This window comes from Felis catus, chromosome B3 (assembly GCF_018350175.1).
Source record: "Felis catus isolate Fca126 chromosome B3, F.catus_Fca126_mat1.0, whole genome shotgun sequence".
NCBI lineage: Eukaryota > Metazoa > Chordata > Mammalia > Carnivora > Felidae > Felis > Felis catus.
This window is the reverse complement of record NC_058373.1, coordinates 107,505,991-107,533,235: the sequence shown is the minus strand read 5'-3', so window position 1 is coordinate 107,533,235 and position 27,245 is coordinate 107,505,991. Positions and strand designations below refer to the sequence as shown.

General features: G+C 35.9%; 1 protein-coding gene across 15 annotated transcripts in view; it reads right to left on the bottom strand.

Annotated features, from left to right (window-relative positions):
- Window positions 1–27,245, bottom strand: part of SLC38A6 (solute carrier family 38 member 6) — a 75,907-nt gene that overhangs the window by 44,869 nt on the left and 3,793 nt on the right. For 10 of the 15 annotated variants that reach the window (XM_045060015.1, XM_045060007.1, XM_045060009.1 and 7 more), the window contains 3 exons: window positions 26,968–27,041; window positions 14,250–14,302; window positions 11,077–11,116 (listed from right to left, as the gene is read on the bottom strand). In XM_045060015.1, the coding sequence (XP_044915950.1) occupies window positions 11,077–11,116; window positions 14,250–14,302; window positions 26,968–26,983 (109 nt within the window). In that variant the 5' untranslated portion in view covers window positions 26,984–27,041. Of the gene's footprint in view, window positions 1–10,570; window positions 10,608–11,076; window positions 11,117–14,249; window positions 14,303–24,959; window positions 25,065–26,967; window positions 27,044–27,245 lie in introns of those variants that run through there. The other 5 variants (XM_045060016.1, XM_045060018.1, XM_045060020.1 and 2 more) reach the window with 5 other exon arrangements.

Sequence of the window (27,245 nt, the reverse complement as noted above, 5' to 3'; positions counted from 1 at the left end):
CCAAAGAAGTCTCACTCCCTTCCTCTCCATTTCTTTGCTTCCCCCCAACACATTATGCACATGTTATTATAAAATAAAAATAAAGTGCATAATGAGTTACATTTTTAATTGTCCTCTAAAACTAATTAGAAAAGATTCAGTGGTAAGTGCTAAGCATATTAAATGGACAAAACTTACAACTTTTATTCCATTTTATTAACAGAGCTCATCTGTATTATGTAATCAAAACCTGAAGCTAGCATTATTTCTTACATTTGATCTGACAGGATCCAAGAAAGAAGTAGTTTTTAAAGCATTTTACTAATGATCCCATTTCTGATGCAGCTATAAAAAAAATCCTATAAACCTTCCATCATATATTAGGAAATATTTTAATATGGTTACAGAACATAGAACTCATTTATATGTAAATACTTGAGTTTAAGCTTACATGTTTAAGTACATAGAAACCCAGATGATTAGAGTCAGAACTTCAGTTTAACAGAGTAATAATCTCTCTTTCCTCCAGAGATTAAGTGTATATTAAAAAAGGGCCAACAAGAGTATGTCCAAGAAGAATAAAGAGTGTACTCTGTACGCACGTTAATTTTATTACTTATTTATATTTCAGGAAACATTTTACTTTCTCCTTGGACCTACAAAAACTAAGAACACAAATGAATGCCAAGTCTGAATGGTAAAAATCTGGTGAAAAATTGATTAAAAGGCTCAAATGTTTAAAAAGAAGAATGCATTTTTCTCAAACAACATGTGTAAACGTAGCTGAACTTCTCCACAATTATTACAGTACTATGTGACCACTGGAGAAAGAAAAAAAGGAAATATACTATTTTGTACATATTTATATGAAGATAGACAATAATTACATGCAAACACACATACACAATTTTTTTTAGTAAAATAATGTACACATGGCAAAATAAAATTTAGAACAGCTAAGTAAATACTCACTTCTCCTCAATGAAAATTCATTATGTATACACACATTTTCCAGTTTATGACTATTTATTTTCCCGCATTAGTATGGTTGTTGAAGTATAGCTTTTTGCCCAACAGAAGTACAGGACATTTCTTCAAACTCTTTTAGTTTTGGGGCATTGCAATTGATTGTATGTGAAAAGGTGTTCTGTATCATTCATTCAAAAGGAAAAATGCTATCAATTTGGCACAGAACAGAAGGAAGGTTTAGATTAACCTCCTTCACTCAAGGATTTGGGGTCTTGTTTATAATACTTTATCTATTCCAAAGAATCATACACATATGGTATGATGTTGAAAATCATGAGCTGAATTTTCTGCAACTGGCAAGCTGCTTAAATATATCTTGCAAGGAAAAAAAAAAAAGAGACAAAAGTACCTTGAACACAAGGAATGCAGACTTCCTATACAATTGTAATTTATTATCCGCCCATCAGTCTTTCTTGCTTGGATTAATCCAACACCACGTGCGTTTCTAAAGTTTCAGACATTCATCTCTTTCAGTAATTTTCTATTATTTCTTTTAGATCTTTAGTTGTAAAAGCTTCAATGAATATGATATCATATTTCTTTCTAATACACAATCTGTCATTCTTCCCAGAATTTCTATTAGCCCCTGGCTAATCATTTGATCACTTTTATCCTCTATTGTAGCCTTAACTCTTTGGTTTTCAAATGGGAGTCCTATTTCATTACATTCCAGTCTGAAGAATCATGTATATTTCAAGAAACATGAACTCACCAAACATATGTTTCTCTCTCAAAAAGAGATCTCAGCATACAAGATATAATACAACATGTAAACACTGCTTCTTTCTTAGAGAATGCTGGTGTTTGTTTTAAGAGCTACAAAACCACAGAGCTCCTGATGAGGAAAAGCCCCCATGATTAAGCAAGGAAAACAAAGACACTATCCTTTTCACTGCCTTCATTATTTTTTCCTAACCACAAGTAAACTTCCATGCAAGGACTACCACCTTAACATATTATATATAATACAGAGAAGAAGCAAAACAGACTACCAAATATATATTAACTTAGGAAATACATCTTAATTAGATTCACATAAAAAGGACAACTAGCTCAATTAAAAAAAAAAAGTTTTAAAGATATAATTATCAACAGGAGAGCTCATACATCCATTGTTTATAACCAAAAGGTTCACTAGATCAAACAGCTGCCTGCCACACCTTTTGTCTCATGTCTTCTATTAATGGCATAAGGAAGTGCTTAAAGACCTATCTTAGAGACAGTTCATAAGCAAGAATTTGTAAATGATTTTTGCTGACATCCATACATAGCATTGACTCCTAATACAAGACATACCATGTTGTACTCTAAATTAATAGCTGTACCAGGGTCATCCATTTTAGCCATGGTTATAGTTAAGTGATTCTGGCCCCCACACTACCAAGCCAGAATTGGTGCTAAAAGACATACCTTGATGACAGGTATTCAAGCCATTACAAATCACTTAGTTTTACCACATTAACTAACTAAGTGTTCTTTTCTCCTTCATTTTTTTTTTTTAATTTTTTTTTCAACGTTTTTATTTATTTTTGGGACAGAGAGAGAGCATGAATGGGGGAGGGGCAGAGAGAGAGGGAGACACAGAATCGGAAACAGGCTCCAGGCTCTGAGCCATCAGCCCAGAGCCTGATGCGGGGCTCGAACTCACGGACCGCGAGATCGTGACCTGGCTGAAGTCGGATGCTTAACCGACTGCGCCACCCAGGCGCCCCTTTTCTCCTTCATTTTAAACATAACTAATAGAACTCATTCAATGGAAACTGCCCTGGGAAGGAAATAAAAAAATCTGTCAACCCAATCAAAACACAGAAGTTGAAAGTATTCTTTGAAAACCATGCGGAGAACCAAGTGTTATATCGAGAAATGACTAAAATAGGGTAAAATTTGACTAGACAATATCAAGTAGTAAACTATTAATATTGGTTGCTCTAATCATAAAAGAGAAACACATGAGCTGGGAACATGGACATTGAAGGAAGAGATGCCAGAAATACAGAACAGGGGAAAGAGACCTGTGAGAGAAGAACCATGAGAACAGTGAACACTTTTGGGTTTGGGATGCCTGTACCATGCTGGCCAGTATTCTAAGTGATCTGCAAGTTATTTCCTCATTTAACCTTTACCACAAAGCTGTGAGGTATTTCTTTCACAGATAAAGATATGGAGGCACAAAGAAGTAACTTGCCCAAGGTGGTAATGGTATAAACAGCCAGTCTGGCTTGAGAAATTTGCACTATTAACTATTATGGAAAAGTGCAGGAGCAAAGTGAAGAAGAATCCACCACAGGAAAGAAAAAATAAGGGTAGTCTATGAAAAGGATCACTCCCTAGAATTATTTTTTCTTCTGTCATGAGCATTTCAATAACAAATTGCTTATGAATGCTGGAGTTCAAAGAAATTAGTTAGAAGTTTTAAAAACACTTAGGTTGATTTCACTTTGACATGTATTTTCAATGTAATTTATTTCAGCTTTGTAGCTGGTTTGGTAGAGTTATTAGTACAAGATTTCTCAGACAAGCTAAGGAATTTCATGAGGGACCCTGTTGCATGATTCTATGATTCTAATGCATCTACAGCTATTATCGTAATTCACAGGAGAAAGTTTCCTATTCTCACATATTTGAGATATTAACATCAAACTGAAATGTAAAAAAAAAAAAAAAAAAATTAAAACAACAGACCAATCTCTCTTCCCCAAAACCCTGTATTCTTCTGGACTACTTTTCCCAGGACTCCTTAAAAAAAAAAAAAAAAAGAAAGAAAGAAAGCCTCAACTGGAATTTAGGTCTAACAAATCATTAGTTTGTAAAAATAATTATCCTTTTTGTTAAACTCCTAAAATACACGTATGAAGATAAGATTACATACAGCTATTTTTAAAACAGAATTAGGTTTTCAGCACTTGGAGGAAGTTCAGCAACTTCTCAAAGGATTAGTCAGCCAGCCCTAAACAGATGTACTATGGGAGGAAATAATAAGTTTGCCTTTCCGTCTGAGAGATTCAATTTTACTTCAAACATGTTTTTAGTCATGGATAGCAACTGGTTTATTCTATTCAACATGTCTTATTAACCCAGTATTCCTCCTAAATGTCCAAATGCCACTAAAAGGCTATCCTCACTCAAAATAGTACACAACACAATCTCTTTTTCTAAAATCCTGAAAAATGTCATTTCCTTAATTTGTACACAAATGGAAATCAAAATACATGGACGAAATTTTCTCCCATAACCCTAAGAAAATATATACCATTATCATTTGTCAAGATCTCAAATTTGAACACAATGGGACCAGAATATTTACTATTCTAAAATCCTCTAACTGAACTTCAGTGAGTCATGGGTATAAATGGCATAATGAATACATACACTGAATACATAATGAATACAAAGATATTGTAATAGCAATATAACAGGACAGATGGTAGGTACCCTTGTGGTGAGCATAGAATAATGTATAAAAATGTTGGGGCGCCTGGGTGGCTCAGTCGGTTAAGCGTCCGACTTCAGCTCTAGTCACGATCTCGCAGTCCGTGAGTTCAAGCCCCGTGTCGGGCTCTGGGCTGATGGCTCAGAGCCTGGAGCCTGTTTCCGATTCTGTGTCTCCCTCTCTCTCTGCCCCTTCCCCGTTCATGCTCTGCCTCTCTCTGTCTCAAAAATAAATAAAACGTTAAAAAAAATTAAAAAATAAAATAAAATAAAATAAAAATGTCAAATCACTTAAAGTTGTACACCTGACACTAATGTAACATTGTGCATCCACTCTACCACTATCCACTCAAATAATTTTAAAAAATCATTACTAAGAAATACATTACTTTCAAAACTTTTTAAAGTGACATGTTGCCAGTAAATTTTGTCAAAGTATGTATTTATGAAAAAAAACTCCTTCCAAATTTCCTATATCCTTCCTATTCTAAGGCAGTGCTTTCCAGAATTTCTGGACATACTGTTCAGGTTCAAAAAAGCTGTAGTATGTCCACAGATGAGCTGACCAGCAGATGGCGTTGAAACAGCACGTCCAATCCCAGTCTCCCAGGGGACAATACAAACTAGTACATCTAAAATGAGTTCATCATCCTACAAAAACAAAAATACAGGCAGAAAATAAAAATAAATAGCTTCTAATTTATCTAACATTAAATCATGAATTTTAAAAATACTGAGACTTTGAAATTTTTATAGATCTCAACTGAAAACGATCTTATTTATACCTTTCTGACGATGAGATTTAGAAATTGTCCTGTTTGAGTACAAACAAGGGCTGTGGGGTTTCTTTTAAAACAGATTGCCAAACTGAGGTGTTAATCAAGACTGTTGGTCTTGTAGGTTTGTAGGGCCTGTGCCAGACTGGAAAATCTGGATCATTCTAGCACTTTCCGGAAGTTTCAGTAAGACTACTTAATGTTTAGGTTCTCCTTTCACAGTATGTAGCAGTGATTCAATCTTTAATCTCCTTTAAGGAATTGGGGCTTTAAAGAACTAAATAAAGAATATGGTAGCCATAGTGGTCTTTCTTATTTTATAAAGAGCAAAGTAAGGATTTAACGTACTCCTTGGAGCCACTTACCTTTCTACACTTTGAGAGGACTGAAATACAAAACCAGAAAAAACATCAACTAACTTCACTTTATCATGCACTTCTAGGAGTCCACAGGACTTTCTCTGGCTTGACTAAAAATGACTTGGGGTTTACTGTTTGATTTCTAGCAATATTTTAGCCTACTAAGTGGTCTATATCGAGAGTTCAAATGAATGTGAAACTACTTACTTTGGTTTTTAGGAAAAGAATCTCATAATGCAAAAATGCTAGAAGGACTATGTGGAAATTACCTACATTTATTTGCCACTACAGTTCTTACTCCTTTTTTTACTAGTAGCCCACCAAATTCAAACCCTAAGCCAGAGTTCTCTTGCCGGTACTAGCATTAAATATTAAAACTTCCAGATGTCTCTTTACCGACTTTGTATCCCAGCAGCAATGACTCTGAGTGAATGTCACTCCAGCTCCTGACGAAATGGCCAGCCGGGGGCTATTGCTGGGGCCCATTTCAGGCCCTGAATTCATTAGTGTTGGGAGGAGATAAGGAATTGCCTCGAAGTAGTATTTTACTGGAGGGCTTTCCATATTCCAAAGGCAAAGGTTTCCAAAAGCTTAGAATAAGAGTGCTATATTTAGTGAGTCACATTTTTTTCTAAACCTTAGAAATTATTCAAAGACACTATATTTTTCCAATCGATTTGTTAGACTACATCAGTGCCCTGTGACTAATACTTGGTGCCTCACTGATCCTGGGGGAAAGAGGTTTTCTGACAGTAAATTCTTTCCTAAAGAAGCTATATCCTCACTTATAATATTCCATGGTCCCTCTTGCCAGCTGATCAATTCTCTTCCTCCTAAAGAAGCACCAAGCCAGGCCGCTGGGTTTTCCTTCTCTCCCTCCTCTTACTCCTTCCTTTTTTCCCATAATAAATATTACTTATGAAATGTCTATTATATGCTAGATACTAAGAACACAAATGAATGAGCAAATTACTCGGATTTATGTAATAAAGAGATGTAGGGGATACGCTGGGTCTTTACTGACACATCCATGTAACAAATATTGATCAAGAACAACTCATAATCGGGCTCTGTGTTGACAGTTCAGAGCCTGGAGCCTGATTCAGATTCTGTGTCTCCCTCTCTCTGCTCCTCCCCAACTCATGCTCTCTCTTTCTCAAAAATAAATGTTACAATTTTTTTTTTTTAAAAAAAGGGCAATTCATGATCATTTTGACTTTAAAGATCTCCCTCTTCCATATTTCTCATAGATTCATCAGGGGCACAGAATCCTAAGAAAACTGAAAAATGTTTAAATGTTACAAAGACTAGAAGAGTTAAGAAGCATTAATCTAAAATATGATTACCAGGGCGCCTGGGTGGCTCAGTCAGTAAGCGCTGGACTTTGGCTCAGGTAATGAACTCAGGGTTTGTGAGTTCAAGCCCCGCATCAGACTCTGTGCTGAAAGCTTGGAGCCTGCTTCGGATTCTGTGTCTCCCTCTCTCTCTCTGCCCCTCCCCTGCTCATGCTCTGTCTCTGACTCTCAAAAATAAATAAATGTTTAAAAGTAAAAGTAAAGTAAAATAAAATAAAATAAAATAAAATAAAATAAAATAAAATAAAATAAAATAAAAATATGATTACATAACCTCAAAATAACAGATTTCAAAATATTTTAATTCTATTTTATATAAATGAGATCTAACTCTCAATACTTTCAGCCTTTTAATTTTTATATAATTCTAATCTACAAATCATTCTCTGGGCTTTCAAATTTCTTTCTATCATTAATATAGTATATAAAATGGTCTCTTTGAGGCAAAATCTTAGGCTTTTAAGTAGAACTTTTAAAATTCAACAAATATTATTTATTGGGTTTCTCTACCAGAAATTAGGTCAAGTTAGGAAAACAAATGAAAACACATAGTTCTTATCCCCAAGGAGTTTTAAAAATCCTCAACATTTAGTATTTTCACAGATTTTCAAACACTTACTATATCACAGCAGAAAAGAATAAAGTCTTTAGCAGTAGAGAGAGTGAAGTTGAGTCCCAGCTTTATTAAAGGGTAAATGTAAGCAAGTTATTTATTCCCTCTACACACTGACCTCTTCCTCTGTAAAAGGAGGATAACATCATCTCCCTTGAAGAGTTGCTGTAAGTACAACTAAAATGTGTAGTAGAAGGTCTGATCTAGAGAGGATCTATTATAGTCATTTTTCAGTTCTAAATAATCAATACAAAAACTCAGCCATTTATACCAGTAATTATCATCCTATCTTTCAGAAAATGCTACTGGAACCAAATTACATGCAGATGGGCATGTAAGAAGTACAAAAATTCTATCTGTGATGCTATATACTTCATATCATCTTATAAATATCCAACATATTTCTAATTGACAAAGAGAAAGGCAAAATCCAGTTTGAGGAAATAACATTAAATAAGTCATATGCACAACATAGTAAAGAACCTCCCGGATAAGTATGCTGGGCTTCTCAAGCATACAGAATCTAGTAAGTACTCGTTTAGGACTTCCACAGAACCAACTTGCATCAATCAAAAACATACACCTGGGTGGCTCAGTCAGTTAAGCATCTGACTCTTGGTTTTGGCTCAAATCACGATCTCTCTGTTTAGTTGGTGGGTTTGAGCCATGCATTGCACTCAGGCTGACAGTACAGAGCCTGCTTGGGATTCTCGCTCTCTCTCCCCTGGTCTCCCCAGCTCAGGCAAGCGCACATGCACTCGCGTGCGTTCTATCTCAAAATAATGTTAAAAAAAAAAATACAACTTAAAAAAAAAAAAAAACACGAAAAAACTACTTCTTAAGACCAGAGTTCCTAGACTTTAACCCCAGAGGCTCAGCAGCTGCCCTGACAGGTAGTTGAAAAACCAAGACTCCCTTTTTCTGATAACAACATCCACGAAAGCTTTTAGAGCGATAGTTGCAGATTTGTTAGAGACACCTAAGAAAAGACCAAGTCATCTTTTGAACCAAGTATAACCCTCCTACTGAACTTACCTGTAATAAAAATATTTCAATATTCTGAAGGAGTTAACATGCCCTCTCAAAGTGTGGAATTTGAATTTTGGAGTAAGAAGGGACCTTAATAAGCTCCTAGTTTCCCATCCTATTCCCATAGCAATTTAGGAAGAAACTGAAGCCAAGAGAGTGAGTGAGCCAGAGCACAGAATCCAAGGCCCCTGACTTCCAACCCAGTGATCTGCTCACAAGAGCAAGCTTCGACTTCTATTATAACAAAGGAATGATTTATGCATATCTGGCTAAGACAACAGAAAACAGTTCTAGAAATATGTTTCAGTTATTACTTAGTGGGCTTTCAATAAATAAACTTTTAGCCAGGGTGAAGAAAATCATTAGGATATTATTCTAAAAACTAAAGCAGCATTAACCGCTTTGCTGAATTTGAGGGACATCAAAAATTGCTGTGACTGCCTCTCACTTTTTTCTAAAAAAGGTTATAATATAAAGCAAGTAAGCAAATCAACATACTTAGAGTTGAGAAAATTAATGATTTATCTGTTACCAGATGCAAGAATCCTTTCTAGGAGATTCTTTTTTCTAGAACATTTTTCTTTTAATTTCTTGTTCAGCTTTTCAAATATTTAAAGCTAATGAGTAGTTTAGCTCACCATTCCTTTTTCTCTATTTCTTGATAAATATATAGAGAATATTAAAAAGTATTTGGACATAGCTCATACAAATAATATTCAGCTCTGTTCAGTTTAGCAAAGGTCTATCATGCCCCAGGTATTGTGCTAGGTTCTAGGAATACAAAAAGAAATGAGAGATAGTCCTCGCCCTAGGAGATTATAATATAGTAAGGGAGGGATGCTTGAGTGACTCAGTTGGTTAAGCGTCTGACTGCAGCTCAGGGCATGATCTTGAGGTTCATGAGTTCGAGCCCCATGTTGGGCTCTGTGCTGACAGCTTCGAGCCTGGAGCCTGTTTCGGATTCTGTGTCTCCCTCTCTCTCTGTTCCTCCCCTGCTCACACTGTCTCCCTCTCTCTCAAAAATAAAGATTATACACACACACACACACACACACACACACACACACACACACACACACACACACATATATAGTAAGGGAGAAAAGCATACACAGAAATAACTTCATATCTAATAACAAGTGCTAAAATATATCATATACAATAATAGATACAAGATTAGAGAACAAGGAAAGGATCAAAATGAAGGATACCAAGAATATAACAGCAGGCATTTTGGCAGGGTCACAAATTTAGATCCAAATTCCTGGATTGAAAATTCTACATAAAATGCAAACAATAATTCGACCTAATCTAAACAAAATGTGATGGTTCTTAGTAATCAGACAGAATAATGAGGGACAGAAAATATTCCATTTTGGATTGAAATGTTTAATACATTTAGTCAGTAACTGTCTATAATTAACAGTAACTTTCATTTCTACATGGTTCTCAATATTGGGATTTTTTCTTTAAGTTTATTTATTTTGAGAGAGAGAGACAGTGTGAGTGGGGGAGGGTCAGAAAGAGAGAGGGACAGAGAGAATCCCAAGCAGGCTCCAAGCTGTCAGGGCAGAGCCTGACACAAGGCTTGAACTCCCAAACTGTGATGTCATGACCTAAGCCAAAACCAAGAGTCAGATACTTAACCAATTGAGCCAGCCAGGCACCCCAATTATTGGGGTCTTTTTTTTTTTTTTTAATTTTTTTTTCAATGTTTATTTATTTTTGGGACAGAGAGAGACAGAGCATGAACGGGGGAGGGGCAGAGAGAGAGGGAGACACAGCATCAGAAACAGGCTCCAGGCTCTGAGCCATCAGCCCAGAGCCCGACGCGGGGCTCGAACTCACAGACTGCGAGATCGTGACCTGGCTGAAGTCGGACGCTTAACCGACTGCGCCACCCAGGCGCCCCTATTGGGGTCTTTTTTAATGAAAACAAGATACAAGGTAAATGTGATAATGGTTCTTATTTGTTTCAGGTTTGTTTGTTTTTTAAACTACCTTGTCATTTTAAATTTCTTGGTTGTAAGACGGTATTGCTTGTCTACCCCGGATTGTTCACAGCCCAAGAAACATCACTCCCTCTGAAGCAGTATCTGCCAATGGGGTAATTAGGACAAAAGTAGAGGGGAAATAGTTTAGAATCATCTGAAGAGTTTTCCAAATTATGTCTTACAACTATCTCAACTAACAGAAAGTCAATGCTTTAGAGGTGTGCTGCAGACCCAATAACAAGAATTTAAATTAAGGGTTTACCTGAAACTAAATTTAGAAGCTATTGTCCCCTAAGGCCTGCAAATAAAAAGGATCTAAAAGAGAGAGAGCGAGAGCGAGAGCGAGAGAGAGAGAGAGAGAGAGAGTAATGAGGACAACACTGAGGGTTTCTGAAGATACCTATGTCTGCAGAGATTCAGGCTCCCAGCTAGACCCATAGTCGGGCAATAACCAAAATGAAGAAATCATTTCCAACGCATTTATGCATAAGCAGTTCACTTTCAGTTGCTTACCTCCAATATTCTGAATTATGATGGTGCCTGCTACCACCATCTATGAAAGAACAAATATATTCAGAAGATGAAAGAAATAATAGAAAAGGATCAGTATTTTATTAAAATCCAACAACTATTACTAAAAAAACAGATGTAGAGGTTGAGTGAAGAGAAACCGAAAAGAATACATTCTGTCAGCCATTTGTAATACATAAAACGAATTATCATCACATAAAAAGCCTTTCTTTAATAGTTCCACGGTTACTATAAAGAATGCTTTTGAAAATTTTCTTGGCAGTCATTTTCAAACAGTTAAAAGTGTTAAAGAGCTAGTAATTGGTGGTTATCAAAGTACCAAAAAATTGAAATTAAATCTATCTGGTCTCCTTCTCCCCTTTTCACTGCCTTAGGAGGTAGAACGTGACATTGCTTTAAGAGGTAGACTGCGACAGCTTGAGGTGTGCTGGGCCGATGCTGTTTTGCATAAAAGGAAATGATTTAGTCTTCTGAGTGTGCCGGCTTGGCATACACCAAGGCCTGGGACATCCTGTCCCAGAAAAAGTCTAGAGCAGAAAACTCTAGAGCCCACACATCCCAGACCTGAAATTTTAAGCAAACTATTTCAAACTCACTAATATAGAGCGGGCTCAGTGTAAGACAACAGAAGGTTGTGAAGACCACAGTCTATTGGAGAACTCCTCCCCTTTCAAAATGGGGCAACTACTACTGAGCTCTGGCCAGTTGTTGGCATGTGAGAAAGTGAATCCGATGTAGCTAGATCTTCTCCATTCCCTTAATTTTTCAAGGAAAGTCAGAAACTGAATTCTTTCAAAATTTCGTAACTCTTAGCGGGCAATTAGTTAAACATAAAAAAAATTTAAGCCAAACAAAATATGCCTAAGGACGAAGTTCAGCTTGTAGGGCTTGATGGCTTGTGATTCTGATGAGATTCCTGGGGAACTCTAGACATTTTATCTATTCTTAGTAATCAGATGTACTCAGAGCAAATGATGAAACATTCTGCTTCCACTTGGGCCTTTCAATCACATGAATTTTGGTGGATCTGTACCCCCCAGTGTATGCTCAGAGTGGACTAGCTACGTAGGATAACTCAGTTCGTGGACTGGGAGCAGATCACCTTTCAGACTCACCTCTACTAGAAATTCCAACAGTGGCACAGCATTTGCCTATCCTGGAAACCCTAGAGGACTTGAGGTTCGCAGAGCAGGATTAATGACAGGTGTCTTTGAAGATGTAGCAGTTGCCACTCTAACATGTCCACAAGAAAGTTTGTGTATCAACCCATTTAAAAATTACAAAACCTCACAGTTATTTGTGAAAAGGATATTTTGAACTTTTGCACACTATTTTTCATATGCAATTTGTATCTATTGCCAGTCATACATGAAATTTGGATTTCTACTAATATATTTCAAAAAAAGAATATAACTTATTCATGATTATGTTTCCATTTTTGGCTGCATTTAAGCACTTAAGATCTAGAAAGTCAGTATGTCTGTCTACCTATGTAGGTCTTCATAGCCTACTAGTATACCAGTATAGTGCATGGCAGATGGTATTGACCTGATAAATATTTGTTTGGTGAGCAAATAAATGGATTTATAGACAATTTTAAAAATATTTCTTAAAAAGTCCAAAAAACTTAAAAATATTTAATTCTCAGAGCAATGTTATCTTATGTCATATCCATATCTGTATCATATCTGGAAAGAAGGAAATAGGAAAGTTTGAACCCAATTGTGGAGGTGGATAGGAAATATAAAAAAAGCAAACAAACAACAACTCCTCATTTAGAGAATCCTCTATGTACCTGCCTACTAAGGACTGAGTGCATACATAATGATAATGCAACTATCTAGAGTTTTAGGAAAAAGGGACTCCCAATAGTCCATGCTTTTTTAGACTCTGCTGCTATTCAAGGAATGCAGGAAATACTAGAGTGAAATAACAGTGATAATGCTTAGAGTCATATTTATAGATCATATTAAATTAATAAGAGTTTTCTTATATAAATAACATTTTCTTCTCGCTTGGTTAAAGTGGATGCAGGAAACTGACCATGACTATACCAAACATCCCGACCTTTAGGAAAGAGAAACTGGTACTAGGATGATTAACAAAACCCTTTACCTGAAAGTAACATACTCTTCATTTTGTTCAAGCTGCAGGTTGTTAAGACGCGGTCCAAACTATGAGACTACATAGCATGATTTAGATATTCCCTTTTGTATGTTAAGAACAAAGTTAATGTGAATGTAAATCCAGGGTTGTTTCCCCTGTTACATAGCTAGATCTTTTTCCTCCCATTTTCACTTCTTAGAAGTGGGTTTGGCCATCTACAGATACTGTATCCTTTAAGATTACAAACAAAATAAACAAACAAAAAACATAAACAACAGATTGACAATGGAAAGAAAAAGTCCTATTTGCAACCCACATGAAAATGGGTTTTCGAAGCACGATAGATCTTCAGAAATAAAGTACTACAGAACTAACAAAAATATTTAACTCCTGATTATCTGTGGAAGAAGACATTGTTTTCTCTACCTCTCAGTTTAGTTTAATATGCCTATCACAAGTCAATGCTCAATTAATATTGCTGTTATTTCTATTCTGAGGAAGAAGAGCAGTTGATTTAGAGTCTGAAGTTCTACAACGTAATACTAGCTTTAAGTAACTGTGGACAAATAGGCCCCTTCATTTCTCTGGGCCTTAATTTCCTCACCTATAAAAGAGGGAATAGCTATATAATCTTTTAGCATTGTTCAGCTTATAAATGATATAATCTAATGATTAGTTTTATAGTCATGCTATAATCTTAATTCTATGCTTTTTTTCCCTATGTTTATGAAGATTAGTTAATGTTGCCAAAATTAATTTAAAAAAACTTAAAACAGGTCATTGTTACAATTTTAAAATTATTCACATCACCCCTCTCCTTCATTAGGGTGAAAAATAGATTTAAGTGTTAAATTTATTGATTCCAGAAGCACATAGAAAGAGAGATTCCTTCTCTCTCTCTTCCTGTTCCCACCATTCTGTCTTCCTTCATTTCCTTTCATTCCCCTGAATTTCTTTCTCTTGGATATATTTGTCTCTTTTAATTAGAAATGGAAGGGAAAAAATGCCTGTATAGATTTTGGAGACAGTAAAGAAAAAAAAAAAATTACCTTTCCAGGTAATCCAAATGCAAAGAGTCCAAGATCTTCATAAGATGTCACAGCTGTGAAGAGACATTATAATTTTTTACTTTTACACAAAACTAGTTGTGTGCCAAGTTTTAAAGGGAAGGAAGGAAGCTATTCCACTACTACCTTATAGCTACTGGATGGTCACACTAAATTTAAAGCAGAAGTAACCACTTCTGAGGGACTTTTGACAACTTACAGTCTCTAAGGATGGAGTCTTCTTACAATAAGTAGAACTTAGCAAATCCCGAGGTTATCTGACCACCTCCCAGGCTGCATTAGTTCAAACACACTAATTACTCAAGAAGAACCCCACTTCTCTGAGGGGCACCTGGGTGACTTGGTGGGTTAAGCATCTGACTTCGGCTCAGGTCATGATCTCGCAGTTTGGGATTCGAGCCCCATGTTGGGCTCTGTGCTGTCAGCGCAGAGCCTGCTTCGGATCCTCTGTCTCCTTCTCTCTCTGCTCCATCCCTCCTTTTTTTCTCTCTCTCAAAAATAAACATTAAAAAAAGAGAAGAACCTCTCTTTTCCCTACACACTATTTGCATACTACACTAACCAAGAGTAGGTTTTCATTGGCAATCATTTCTGAAAACTGCACATGTAAATAAGGTTAGATAAAGTATGAAAGTTCTATCATACTTTCCGAGACCTTCAACTTTTTCTTACCCATCATTAGTAGGGCATACACTTTCTCTTTTCATCATAAAAGGGTATAAAGGGTATAAAATTACATTTTCAGTCCACACGTTCAAGAAATGTGGTCACAGAAAAGATGAAAATTAAACGGCTCAAAAAAGAACCAAATTTGTCCTTAGCCTATATAGTTTCATGTTCTAACTAATGACACCACCAGTAAAAATAAGAGAAGTAAAAACATTTGTGTAATCCTATAGTTTGAAAAGTGCTTAATTCTATAGTGCCTACACTAAAAAGAAGCAGACTGGCAGATAGTTAAGTCTTGGTACAGCAACATCTCCTATTGAGTCAAAGACATGGTTCAGCATTTTTTTTTTTTTTTGAAGTATATTTACTTTGAGAGAGACAACATGAGCTGGGGAGGCACAGAGAAAGAGGGAGAGAGGATCCCAGACAGGATCCACACTGTCAGCACAGAGCCTCACAAGGGGCTTGATCTCACAAACCGTGAGATTATGACCCGAGCTATAATCAAGAGTCGGACTTAACCAAATGAGGCACCCAGGTGCCCGGGCTCACCATTTCTTAAACCAAGTTTTAATATATTCTCTCAAGACACACACGAGTCTTCTTTCAATTGTCACTAACAAAAAGTTCCGCTGTACTTTTATACACAAAGACCACCAGGTGTGTAAGGTTAAGTGTTTTAAAAACCATGTATGACTTTTACATGTTATGACTACAAAATCACAAAGAAAATAAAAGTGTTGAAAAAATAAGTTGTACTGATTAAGAACAAAAACTTAAACATTTTTAATTGCAAAATTAAAATTTTTAATTTTAATCTATTATCAGAGTTGATCAAAGAATTTAGAAACTTTTTAGATGTCACAGCTGTTTTTTTTACATCTATTTTCAGACTGCTAAACACAGTGAACAAAGAATTTAGTTTTGAACTTGGGATATATAATGTGTATAAGTAGGAACTTTTATGCTTTAACAATGAAAGAGTTCTACAATAATCTCACATGGGTAGATTTTGGATATACGTTAGAACATAAAAATTAAAAAGCAGAGTTACAAAACTAAGAACTGGAAACTTTTCCTCCTATGTGAAATGCCAAAATTCTTTTTTCCATATAAACATATTCTAAAGGGTACCGCATCACAAAAATTAATAATTATTTTTATCAATAAATCTTTACTAGTTTGTTTTAATTTTCCTAAACAAATTATTAAAATATTTATAATGTTATATAGGGTTATTTCTTAAATTTAACATTCCAAAGTCTAGGTGTATATATATTAAACCAGAAAAACTATCTAAATGTTAGCTTCTATCTAATTTGACATTGAGAAGGTAATTTGGTTCAATATTATGTGTATGTAAACCAAGTCTCCAGAAGGGCTCTGATCTCTCACTGAAGCATGAGATTAAAGGAGCATCGTTGTTCAATTTTAGCACCCTTCTTTTATGTTATAGTTAAAATTATCCGTTCTTTCTTAAGAAAAACTTCCCTTCTAAGAATTTAAAGCAAAGAGGCTTTTCAGGGTCACAAATGGGAATATATTGAATAATTTGCTTTTAGAATGACCTATGTAGAGTTTCTCGGTCAATGAGCAAGTTATCAAGATGATACTGATCGAAAAGTTGAAGGTTTGTTTCACTTTTGAACAGCGGAAAACAAGTATAGGTTGCATATTTAGTAAACATGAAAAGCAAGTAACTTTCCCATAAGCAAAAGTTGTAACACTGTAAGATTCCAAAAAGAATTTGTATTTTAATTACCTAAATAAATTAAACACTTATTCTTAATTTTTATATTACAACACAACCTTTATTATTACAGAAAATATAATCAAACTAATAGCTCAATAAAGATAAATGTAATCGCAACCTCTGACAGTAGTGGCATACATTTTAGCAATCTCAAACTTGCTCTCTGTTACTTTCTAGTTTTACAAAAATATGTCTAAATACAGCAAACTCCCAAATTCAGAATGAAAAACATTGAGACGTCTAAATGGAAACTGAGTACAATGTTCAAATCCTCACTCTATCTTTCAGATCAGCATGTCTGGCTAGCCATTCGGTTTTGTCACTGTCATCATACTTCTTTTATGTTGCAAAAATTAGAAGCATTTTCCCATGTCTAAGACATCACGGATATGAATAATGGCTTCTGGCTTAACATTGAGGCTTTACTAAAATATGTACACAGTCAGCCAAGTGCTTTATCTCTACATATTCTCTTTTTGATGGTTTTCTGGATCATCTCAACTGATAAACCAAAACAACCCTAGTGAAATATTTTTAAAGTTCTGTTCCGGCATTTGGGCAGTTAAGATGCTGGTTACAGTGTAAACTGGTGTGACCTTGGGAATGCAGTTTGAACAATGGACCTTTAAAATATAACAATGGACCCCTTGGAGTTTTTGCATCTTAGGAAATAACCCTAAAATAAGACAAAACATTATATGCAAGGTTTACACTGAAAAAAAAAAAAAATGACCTAAATGTTCAACGATGGTAAGTGGTTAAATTATAGTTAAGTATACCTGATAGAGTAATATGTAGCCGTTAAAAACTATGTTTATAACATGAAAAATGTCAATATTGACTGAAACAATTGGATTAGAATATGATCTATAAAGTAAAAAACATAAAAGAAGGGAATGAATTATAAACTGGTAACAATGATTGTGTAGTCTTCTTTATCTTACTGTTTTGGGTAGGAATTCAAATATTCTACAATGACTGTAATGGAGTGGTGGAATTTTAAAAACCATACCCCCCACCCCCCCCGAATAGTTTCATTTTCTCCACTAAATATCTGATAAGGTTTATTTAAGCTGCAACTTTTAATTTCTCTGGTGTTTAGTAATTTAATTATTACCATTTGGTCTACAAATAAGGTACATTTTTCTGCTCTTTCATATGATCGATGTTTTAATATCTTATTTATAAAGTGAAAATGTTTTAAGAGATATCAAAATAAGATGTGGTAATGACCAGTCACATTAGTAGCATATTCTACAAAATAGGAATAACATTAATTATGAAAATTATAAAATTAATTCAGTCTTTTACAGGAAACCATATAAGCAGTCCTTGGCCCAATCCTCCTTAAGTAAATAACTGAAAGCAGTCATTAGCAATCTATTTTAGGAAATTATTTTTTGATATTAAAGAAATCAATGCTATGTTTTGAGGAGGCAGAAAGGCTGTAAATCTTAACAAGTAAATTGGGGGAAAATTTCTTCTTTAATGTACCATCAGGCACACTTTAGTGCTATTTTGGCTAGACCAAGAGTTTGGCCTCCACACGAATCATTTGGAAAGCTGCTTCCCATAAAGTCATGGAATATTTCCAGCTAGTTACTCCAGTGTTCTGTCTGCTTTGCATTTTTTCCTCAATGAAATGGGACAATTAATAAACTCTGGTTACAGTACAAAGCCCAAGTTTCAGCAGCAGCAATATTATCTTTGGATCTGGATTGAGGGACATGAGTTATTCAAATACAGTTCAACTTTCAGAAACTTGGCCATTTGCAATGCACTTATTATTTTGAAATTCTTTTCTTTCTTGTGCTTTCCATCGTTTTCCTCTTGCCTTTTTCTCCCTAATAGTGTTGTGCAGGTCATTCATTTACTGAGTGTCTACTATGCAACTGTATCATTAGTTCTTTTTTTTTTTTTTTAAGTTTATTTATCTTTGAAAGAGAGAGAGAATGAGGGAGGGTATGGGTGCACCAGGGAGTGGGGGAGGGGCAGAGAGAAGGAGAAAGGGAGCCTCCCAAGCAGGCTCTGCACTGTCAACACAGAGTCCAATGCGGGGCTCCACCTCATGAACCTTGAGATTATGACCTGAGCTGAAATCAAGAGTTGGCAGCTTAACCAACTGAGCCACCTAGGTACCCCTGTATCACTACTTCTGATCTTTTTCAATATGTAATTAAATGTCAATTTACCCACTAAATGTGGCATGATTTCAGAGAACTCAATGCAGAAAAAGCAAACAGAATGTTAGAATACTAGAAACACTCTCCTTTCAAATGGCACAGAGGTTGTGATATTTCATGTGTAGAGAAAGTTCTAGAGCCCCAGTATACTGCTTGGCCCTGCTGTGAACAACATTAACACAGTCTTATCCTATAAATGCTATTCATTAGTTTTCAACCTTTAGACTTATCTTACAGATAAAGCATGAATGCCTTACGTGTGATTACAAAACAGAAAGGAAATACTATCAACCTTGACAATACAAAGGTGTAGCAGGGAAATATGGAAAGCATGAAATAGGAGATGACAGGTGAGAGAAAGGACACCGCACTAATATATAACATGGCAGAGAGTCAAGGGACACGATCTAAACTCCATGGAACAAAAATAAAAATTTAAATGTATTATTCAGAGTTACAAAATAATCAGTGCACCATAGGTGAGGTATAATACCTACAGGAATTTCATTTCAGATAGTAAAAGGGAGCATTTAGAATTTTTTTTTCAAGGAAGGTGTTGCAATGGACAGTTGTAAGAATTGTTGCTCTAAAGGGTTTAAGAAAAAAAATGGGGAGCACAAAGGAGACATTTACCCCTCATTTATATCCTCATCATTGCTAAGAATTAAAATCTTCATAAAAGCACTATAACCTTACTTTAGGAAGAGGAAGTTAGGAGACTGTGTTCTCTTTCCCAGTGGGCTCTAGGAGGGACCAAAATTCTCTTTGGAGGCAATAAGAAGTGAATCCCAGGATCTTCCTGGACTCTTTTCAACCACCTCAGTTGCTTCTTACTGGCTCAGCAAAAACTCCAAATTCCTTAGGGTGTGACACTTGTCTATCTGTTCTCTTTTGTACCTCATGCACAAGTAATAGTAAACTATTTTTGGTATCTTGAATAAAATATGTAGTATGTACCTTTGTATATGAAATATTCTCTCTTGCCTTGTCTCCTAGTCAAATTTCAGTTCAGTCCTTCAGGAATATTTAGTGACCCTCAACACCCAACCCAGACAAGACAAATCACTCCCTCCTCTGAGCTCTTACTGTATCTAGTCCATATTTATTTATTTTTCTTATTTTGAGAGAAAACAAGCATGAGCAGGGTAGGGGGCAGAGGGGGAGGGGAGAGAACGTTAGAGAGGGAGAGGGAGAGAGAGGGGGTGGAAAGAAAGGGAGAGAAAGGGAGAGAGAGGGAGAGAGAGGGAGGGAGAGGGAGAGAGAGAGAGAGAATGAATGAATCTTAAGCAGGTTCCACACTCAGTATGAGGCTCCATGCAGGGCTCAATCCCAATGACCCTGGGATCATAACCTGAGCCGAAATCAAGAGTTGGTTGCTCTGATGAATAAGCCATTGTGTTGATCAAGGGTCAAATGTTCTTCAAAGTCCACCTATCCAAAACTGAACTCATTTTTACTTTGAATCAATGCCTCCTGCTGTGTTCTTACCTCCATTTAAGGACACTATCATTATCCAGTGGCTCATAACAGAAATCTGGGAGATATCCTTAGACATCTCCTTCTCTCTTACTATTCACATTCAGACATCAACTTCTCTGGATTTTAACTCCCTTAATCTCCACAATTTCCTAATCCATTTCTTTCTTTTATTTCTCTTGTTAATACTTTGTTTCAATATTCTGGTATTTGATTCCTAGACTTTTGTGACAACCAGGCTTGACTGCTGACCTACTCAGGTACTGTTAGTGTAAATTAGAGCCATATAGACAAATGAGAAAGGGATTCTTTTAAGGGGAAAAAGAAGAAAAAGAAAAAAAAAAGAAAAAGAAAAAGAAAAAGAAAAAGAAAAAGAGAAAGAGAAAGAGAAAGAGAAAAAGAGAAAGAAAAATTAAAAGAAAAAGAGAAAGAGAAAGAGAAAGAGAAAGAGAAAGAGAAAGAAAAAGAAAAAGAAAAAGAAAAAGAAAAAGAAAAAGAAAAAGAAAAAGAAAAAGGGTTTCCATCATGTTTATAATCCTGAAGGCAAGCATGGCCTGGAAAGCTGACAGTGCCTTTGTGAAAAAAGCTACTCCAATCTGGAGGTAGCTCTTAGATCAGCTGCTCAGTTGTCCTGAGAATTCCCTTTACTTCTCTTCTGTGCTAAATTCCCTATTTCTTTGATAGTACATAACTTTGGTAAACGGCAAACTCCGTTGCTAATTAAGTACAAGTGCACAGGAGATAATTTTGAGTCTTTGCATGTATGAAAATGTTATTATTCTACCCTTGCACTTAAATGATAGTTTTGCTGGGTATAGAATTCTATACTGAAAAAATTTCCTTTCAAATTTTGAAGGTATTGTTTTATAGTCTTCTTATTTATAGTGTCTCCTGCAAAGCTATTTGCTATTAAAGTCTTGATTCATTGTATGGAAATTTGTTTGTTTCTCCTCTCTGAAAGCTTTTAGGATATTTTCTGGGTTTCTGATTTTTCACAACGATGTGTGTTGGTATGAATTATTTTACAAGTATTATAATGGATACTTTCAATCTATGAACTAATTTCCTTCAGTTAAACAAACTTTCCTTGTATTATTCTGTTGATATTTTTCTACCATTATATTTTTTCTTTTCTCTCTTTATGGAATTCCACTTATTTGCATGTTGAACCTCTGGGACTGATCCTCTATTTTCCTATCTTTTCTCTCCCATTTTCAAGTTCCTTGTCTTCCTCTCATCCCCCTGCCTAAAGAATTTCCTTAGCTCTTTCAACTCAAATAATAAATTACTTTTAAATTTAATTTTTAATTTCTAGGACTCTTGTATTTTCTGATTATACCCTTTAAATAACTCCCTGTCCTTGTTTCAAGAATGCATTATCTCCTTTTAGTTCTTTAGAGCTATTAAATATAGTATTTTTAAATTTTCATCTGGTCTCTGTATTATCTCTTTCCTCTTTTCCTCTGAGTTTGTTACTTAATTTTTTTTAAATAAACTTTATTTTTAAGAACAGTTTTAAGTTCACAGAAAAATTGAGCAGAAAGTATGGGGAGTTCCCACATCCCCCCTAACCCCAGACATGCCCAACCTCCACCACCATCAACATTCCCCACTAGAGTGGTACATTTGTTACAACTGATGAGTCTACACTGACACGTCATTACCCAAAGTCCATAGAGTTTACTTTTGGTGTTGTACATTCTATGGGTTTTGACAAGTAAATAATGACATGTATCCTTTACTATAGTGTAATACGATAGTTTCACTGCCCCCAACATTCCCTGTGCTCTACCTATTCATTTCTCCTTCTCTTCTAGCCCCTGGCAACTACTGGACTTTTCACTGTCTCCATAGTTCTATCTTTTCTAGAATATCATATCATTGGCCATTTTTTAAAAACTAGGCTCCACACTCAACATGGGGCTTGAACTCATAAGCTCAAGATCAAGAGTTGCATGGTCTACCAACTGAGCCAGCCAGGTGTTCCAAGAACGTCAAATAGAGGGAATTGTATAGAATGTAGCCTTTTCAGATTGGCTACTTTCACTTAGCAGTATGCATCAAAGGTTCCTCCATATCTTTTCATTGCCTGATAGTTCATTCCTTTTTAGCACTGAATAACATTTCATTGAATGGACCACACAATCCATTCATGTACTGAAGGACAACTTGGTTACTTCTAAGTTCTGGCTATTATGAATAAAACTGCTATAAACATCATGTGCAGGTTTTTGTGTCAACATAAGTTTTCAATTCATTTAGGTATATACCAAGTGGTACAATTATTGGATCAAATGGTAGCCTCTACACCTTTTCATCATGGTCTTCATATGTTGTGTCAATATTTTACCTTCAAATGTATAGAATGGATACTTCCTCACATTTGGAGCTTCCATTTGGTGTATGAAGGGAAAAAATGAGTTCACCATAACTCTAAGACTTTTGGCCTAAGCAACTAGAAAGAAGATGCTATCATCTACTGAGATGAGAAAACAGTGGAAGGTATAGATTGGCATTTGCAAAAACAGACAGTTTGGTCAATTTGAGACATATAGTAGTATCTAAGTGGAGATGTCATGGAGGCAGTTGTATAGGAGACTGAAATTCAGGGAAGAGATCCAGGCTAAGAATATAAACTTTAGGGTCACCATGAGCCCTAGAGTGAGTTCAAAAGAAAAGAGATCATGGGTGCCTGGATGGCTCAGTTGGTTAAGCGTCTGACTTAGGCTCAGGTCATGATCTCTTGGTCCGTGAGTTCAAGCTCCGCGTCAGGATCTGTGTTGACAGCTCAGAGCCTGGAGCCTGCTTCAGATTCTGGGTCTCCCTCTCTCTCTGCCCTTCACCTGCTCATGCTCTGTCTCTCTCTCTCTCTCTCTCTCTCTCTTAAAAATAAATAAACATTAAAAAAAAGAGGAAGAAGAAAAGAAAAGAGATCAGAGGAATAGTCCTGGGGTACTCCAATGTTTAGAAGATAGAGAGATGAAGATTCAGCATAAAGAAAGAGAAGTATTCAGTGAAACAGGAAGAAAACCATTAGAGTGTAAATAAGTGTTACACACAGGATAGAACAACTGTGTCAAATGCTGCTGAATAGTCAACTGAGGTCAACAATGACAACTGACTGCTGGATTTAGCAACTAACTGTAAGTCGCTGGTACGATAATTTCAGTGGAATGATACAGGAAAGCACAACTAGAGTGGGTTCAAAAGAGAACAAGAGGAAGAGGAACTATCTGGTATAAATAAGTCTTTTGAGGAGTTTTGCTATGAAGTCATGGAGCATACTGAAGGATGTGGAGTCGTTCTTAACATGGAAGAAATTATAGATTCTTTGTAGCCTGATAGGAAGAAAACAAAGGAACAAAGATGATAAAAGAGAGGAGATGGGGTAGAGTGGCTGGAATGATGCACGTGAGAGCAGACGAAATCACAGCATAAGTAGGGAAGCTGGTCTTAGATAGGAACACCAAGAGTTTATCCAAGGTAACAGAGCATATGGCACAAATGAAGATAGAAAGGTATAAGTAGTGGCAAGAGCTTATGATTCCTTCTACTGTCTCGGTGAAGTAGAAAGTGAGGATATCCACTAAGAATGTAATCAATGAGAATGTGGTGAAGGTTTGAGAGAAAGGAGAAGCTATGAAAACCTCATCTCTTAGACAGCAGAGTAAGCAAGTGAATGAACTGAAGATAAGGATTGCGTAATAGCATCGTAGGTCCACCAGACACTGAATTATAGTGATATCAATCTGCATGGCTGTGTTTTTCTGCAGGAATATGCTACTGCACAGGTGCATGTGTGAAGTAGGCAGAACTGCATTTAACCATGGTTGGAGCTTTGCTAGAGGAGTAGGATGATAAAGGGGAGGAGCAAGGCAGTGATTGTAATAACATACCATGAAACTTCAATTAGACAAAGGGGCTATATGGACAGGAGAGTGAGAGACAGTACACAGGTAAGTCCTGGCATGCTAAGTTCTACAACTGTCATTCCTTCTTGCTTAGAGTGATATGGAGATCAGAGGAGGGGACCTATGGGTTTATTCCCTGAGCAGAGAAGTTTCCCCAAAGAATCACAATACGCCACTGTTTCTGAGGCAGAAGTGTGCACATCTTGCAATCTTCAAGGGTTCTGCATCAGTGAGAACTCATAATAAAAGCTAGCACTGACCAAGGACTTGGCATTTTGTATACATTATTGTATTTCATTCTCACAATAATCCCAAAGCAAAGCATTATCATTATCATTTTACAGATGATAAACTAAGGCTACAGAGATTAAGGTACCTTATATGCTACCTCAGTTCCCCCAAAAAGTCTTCATAGACCTCAAACCCTATATATAATCCAAAACAGCAGAATTTCATGTGAAGAAATCCTTTACTTTTATAAAGATGAAAATTTCTCTTGCACTCCAGGCAAATAAATGAAGAATTTATTTTGTAAAGATTTACGACAGCCCTTTCTCTGACCAATGAATCTGATCTGAGCATAATACTCCTTAATGATGGTCCAAAACACTGAGAAGAAAATTTAGCTACATGTTATTCTCCAGTCTTTTATGTGTGTATGTGTGTATTAATAAAAAAAAAAAAAAAAAAAAAAGCCTACCTCCATAGAGAATTTTACAACGACTGAAGGAATTCAATCAATGAAAGACAGGTGCATCAATGCATATGAAGAACCATGAAGAAGCTAGTTCATGGACCAAGTAAGCTACAAAAATGAAGGAAAAAAGAAAAGAGAGAAAGAAACAGGTTTTCAGTTTCATATGCCCTAAAGTTACAGAAAAGAACAACAGACAGCGTCAGAATTTTGAAGTTAAATATAGATGAAGTGAAGGAGAAAAAAAATCAGCAGTACTCAGAAATCTTCCTAAATTGAATATTATTTCCAAATAACTGAAATTAATAAAGTGTAATGAAGACATAATTGCCACAATTGACTAACATATTACTCTTTCAGTAGAATCCATAACAAAAAAATAAAATAACCCTATTAAGATGTTAAAAACTAAAAAAATTAAAAACTAACAATTAGGTAAATAAATCTTTTCACACAGAGAAGAAAAATTTCAAAATAGGTCATTAAAATTCCAGTCAAGTTCAGCAGGATTTACAATGACACTTATTTAGTGCTATTATTTCTGAATTTGGGATGCTTTATGAATAACTTGTATTTTCAGATTAATATTGCATTTTCCTGGTCTTTTTATCTGTCTGCACCGTCCCCAATACCCTTGAAAGAAAGGCACACATTTGCAGGTTGGATGGCCAAAGGCACTGATACAAATTATAGCTGTGGAACTTAAACCAGTTTTGCAGAAGAATCACCTGGAGGACTTTTAAAAACATATTTCTAAGTCCCACCTCAGATTCTTGGACTTAGAAGCCCCGTGGTTTGTAAATCACTTACAAAAGGATCTGCAGATATGTCTGCTGCATAGATGGACGAAATAGAGTAGAGTTGTGGATTTAGGACTATGCTTGGAAGAGTCTTAAAATTCTCAAGAAATACCTTTGGGCTTCTCTCACCTGTTCCAGCCAGAATAATCCCACTGTCTATTTCATGTATCTATTCTGCTTCTTAAAGTCTGAAAACAACAAAACCTGATAGAGCACAGTGAATTCACTCACATAAGAATTAAACTTATGATGGGGCACCTGGGTGGCTCAGTAGGTTAAGTGTCTGACTCTTGGTTTCAGCTCAGGTCATGATCTTGCCATTTGTGGGTTCAAGCCCCATGCTGGGTTCTGTGCTGACAGCTCAGAGACTGGAGCCTGTTTCAGATTCTGTGTCTCCCTCTCTCTCTGCCCCTCCCCCATTAGCACTCTGTCTCTGTCTCTCTCTCAAAAATAAATAAACATTAAAAAAAAAAGAAGAAGAAGAATTAAACTCATGATCTGGCATCAAAACTGACCTAATCCAAACATAAAAGAGATTAGACAGATAAAAAGACCAGGATTGATGGATACAGAATATTTGTTAATGCCAAAAGAAAAGCCTTATTAAAGCAGTTCTGTAATTCATATACTTTTACTTATTGCAACTGAAAAGAACTTAATACATGAATGAATTACAGTCCAAATGGAAAAATATTTATAAATATCTATTCTGTTTTAATTGCATATAAATCTGTCATTTTCAAAAAGACTATCTTATTCCAGACTTGCAACTGAAAATATACAACTATCTAAATAAATGCAAGGTTTAGTGACCTTGCCTCCTACGGAGACAGGAGTAGATCTAGAGAGGTGTTCTCCTTGGGGAAATAATCACCCTAAGAGAAAACAATCAGAATGAACACCTGTCCACTGCTTCCCCATAGTATAAGGTTTGGATCCTTTGAACACCTTTCAGGTGTCTCCCCTAATCTACCCTAACCTAGAAAACTATGCTGTGTGCTATAGAGAAAGGGAGGGAAGTTTCTTCCTTCCATTCTGTCCTTGGATACTTCCCTAGGACTGGGTATCTTGGTCTTTTGAAATTCTCCATTCCAACCACCCTGTCTAATAATAATGCATGCCTACTGGAAATTAAATTTGAGACATCGAATCCTGTATGTGGTTCCCATCTCAAGGAGCTGCTTCAACAAATGACTCAGAGTATTTTTACTCACCTGTCTGAATACACATACTTAGCAGGAGGTGAACTGAGTAGGAAGCCAGGAGAGCAACTATCAGCAGCAAGAAACTAAAATATAAAAGAGGACATGGTCAAACCCCACAAAAGTTTCTTTTCTGAGGTATCTCTTTAAAAAACCAATTTTTTTTTTTTCACATTCAAATGTTCACAGGGATGATCTTAGAGTTGGATTGTGGCCACTAAAGAAAGAAAATATTATTCTGCATTTACCGAATTTTATTTAAGTGAAAATATACTGCTTTTAAATTTTAA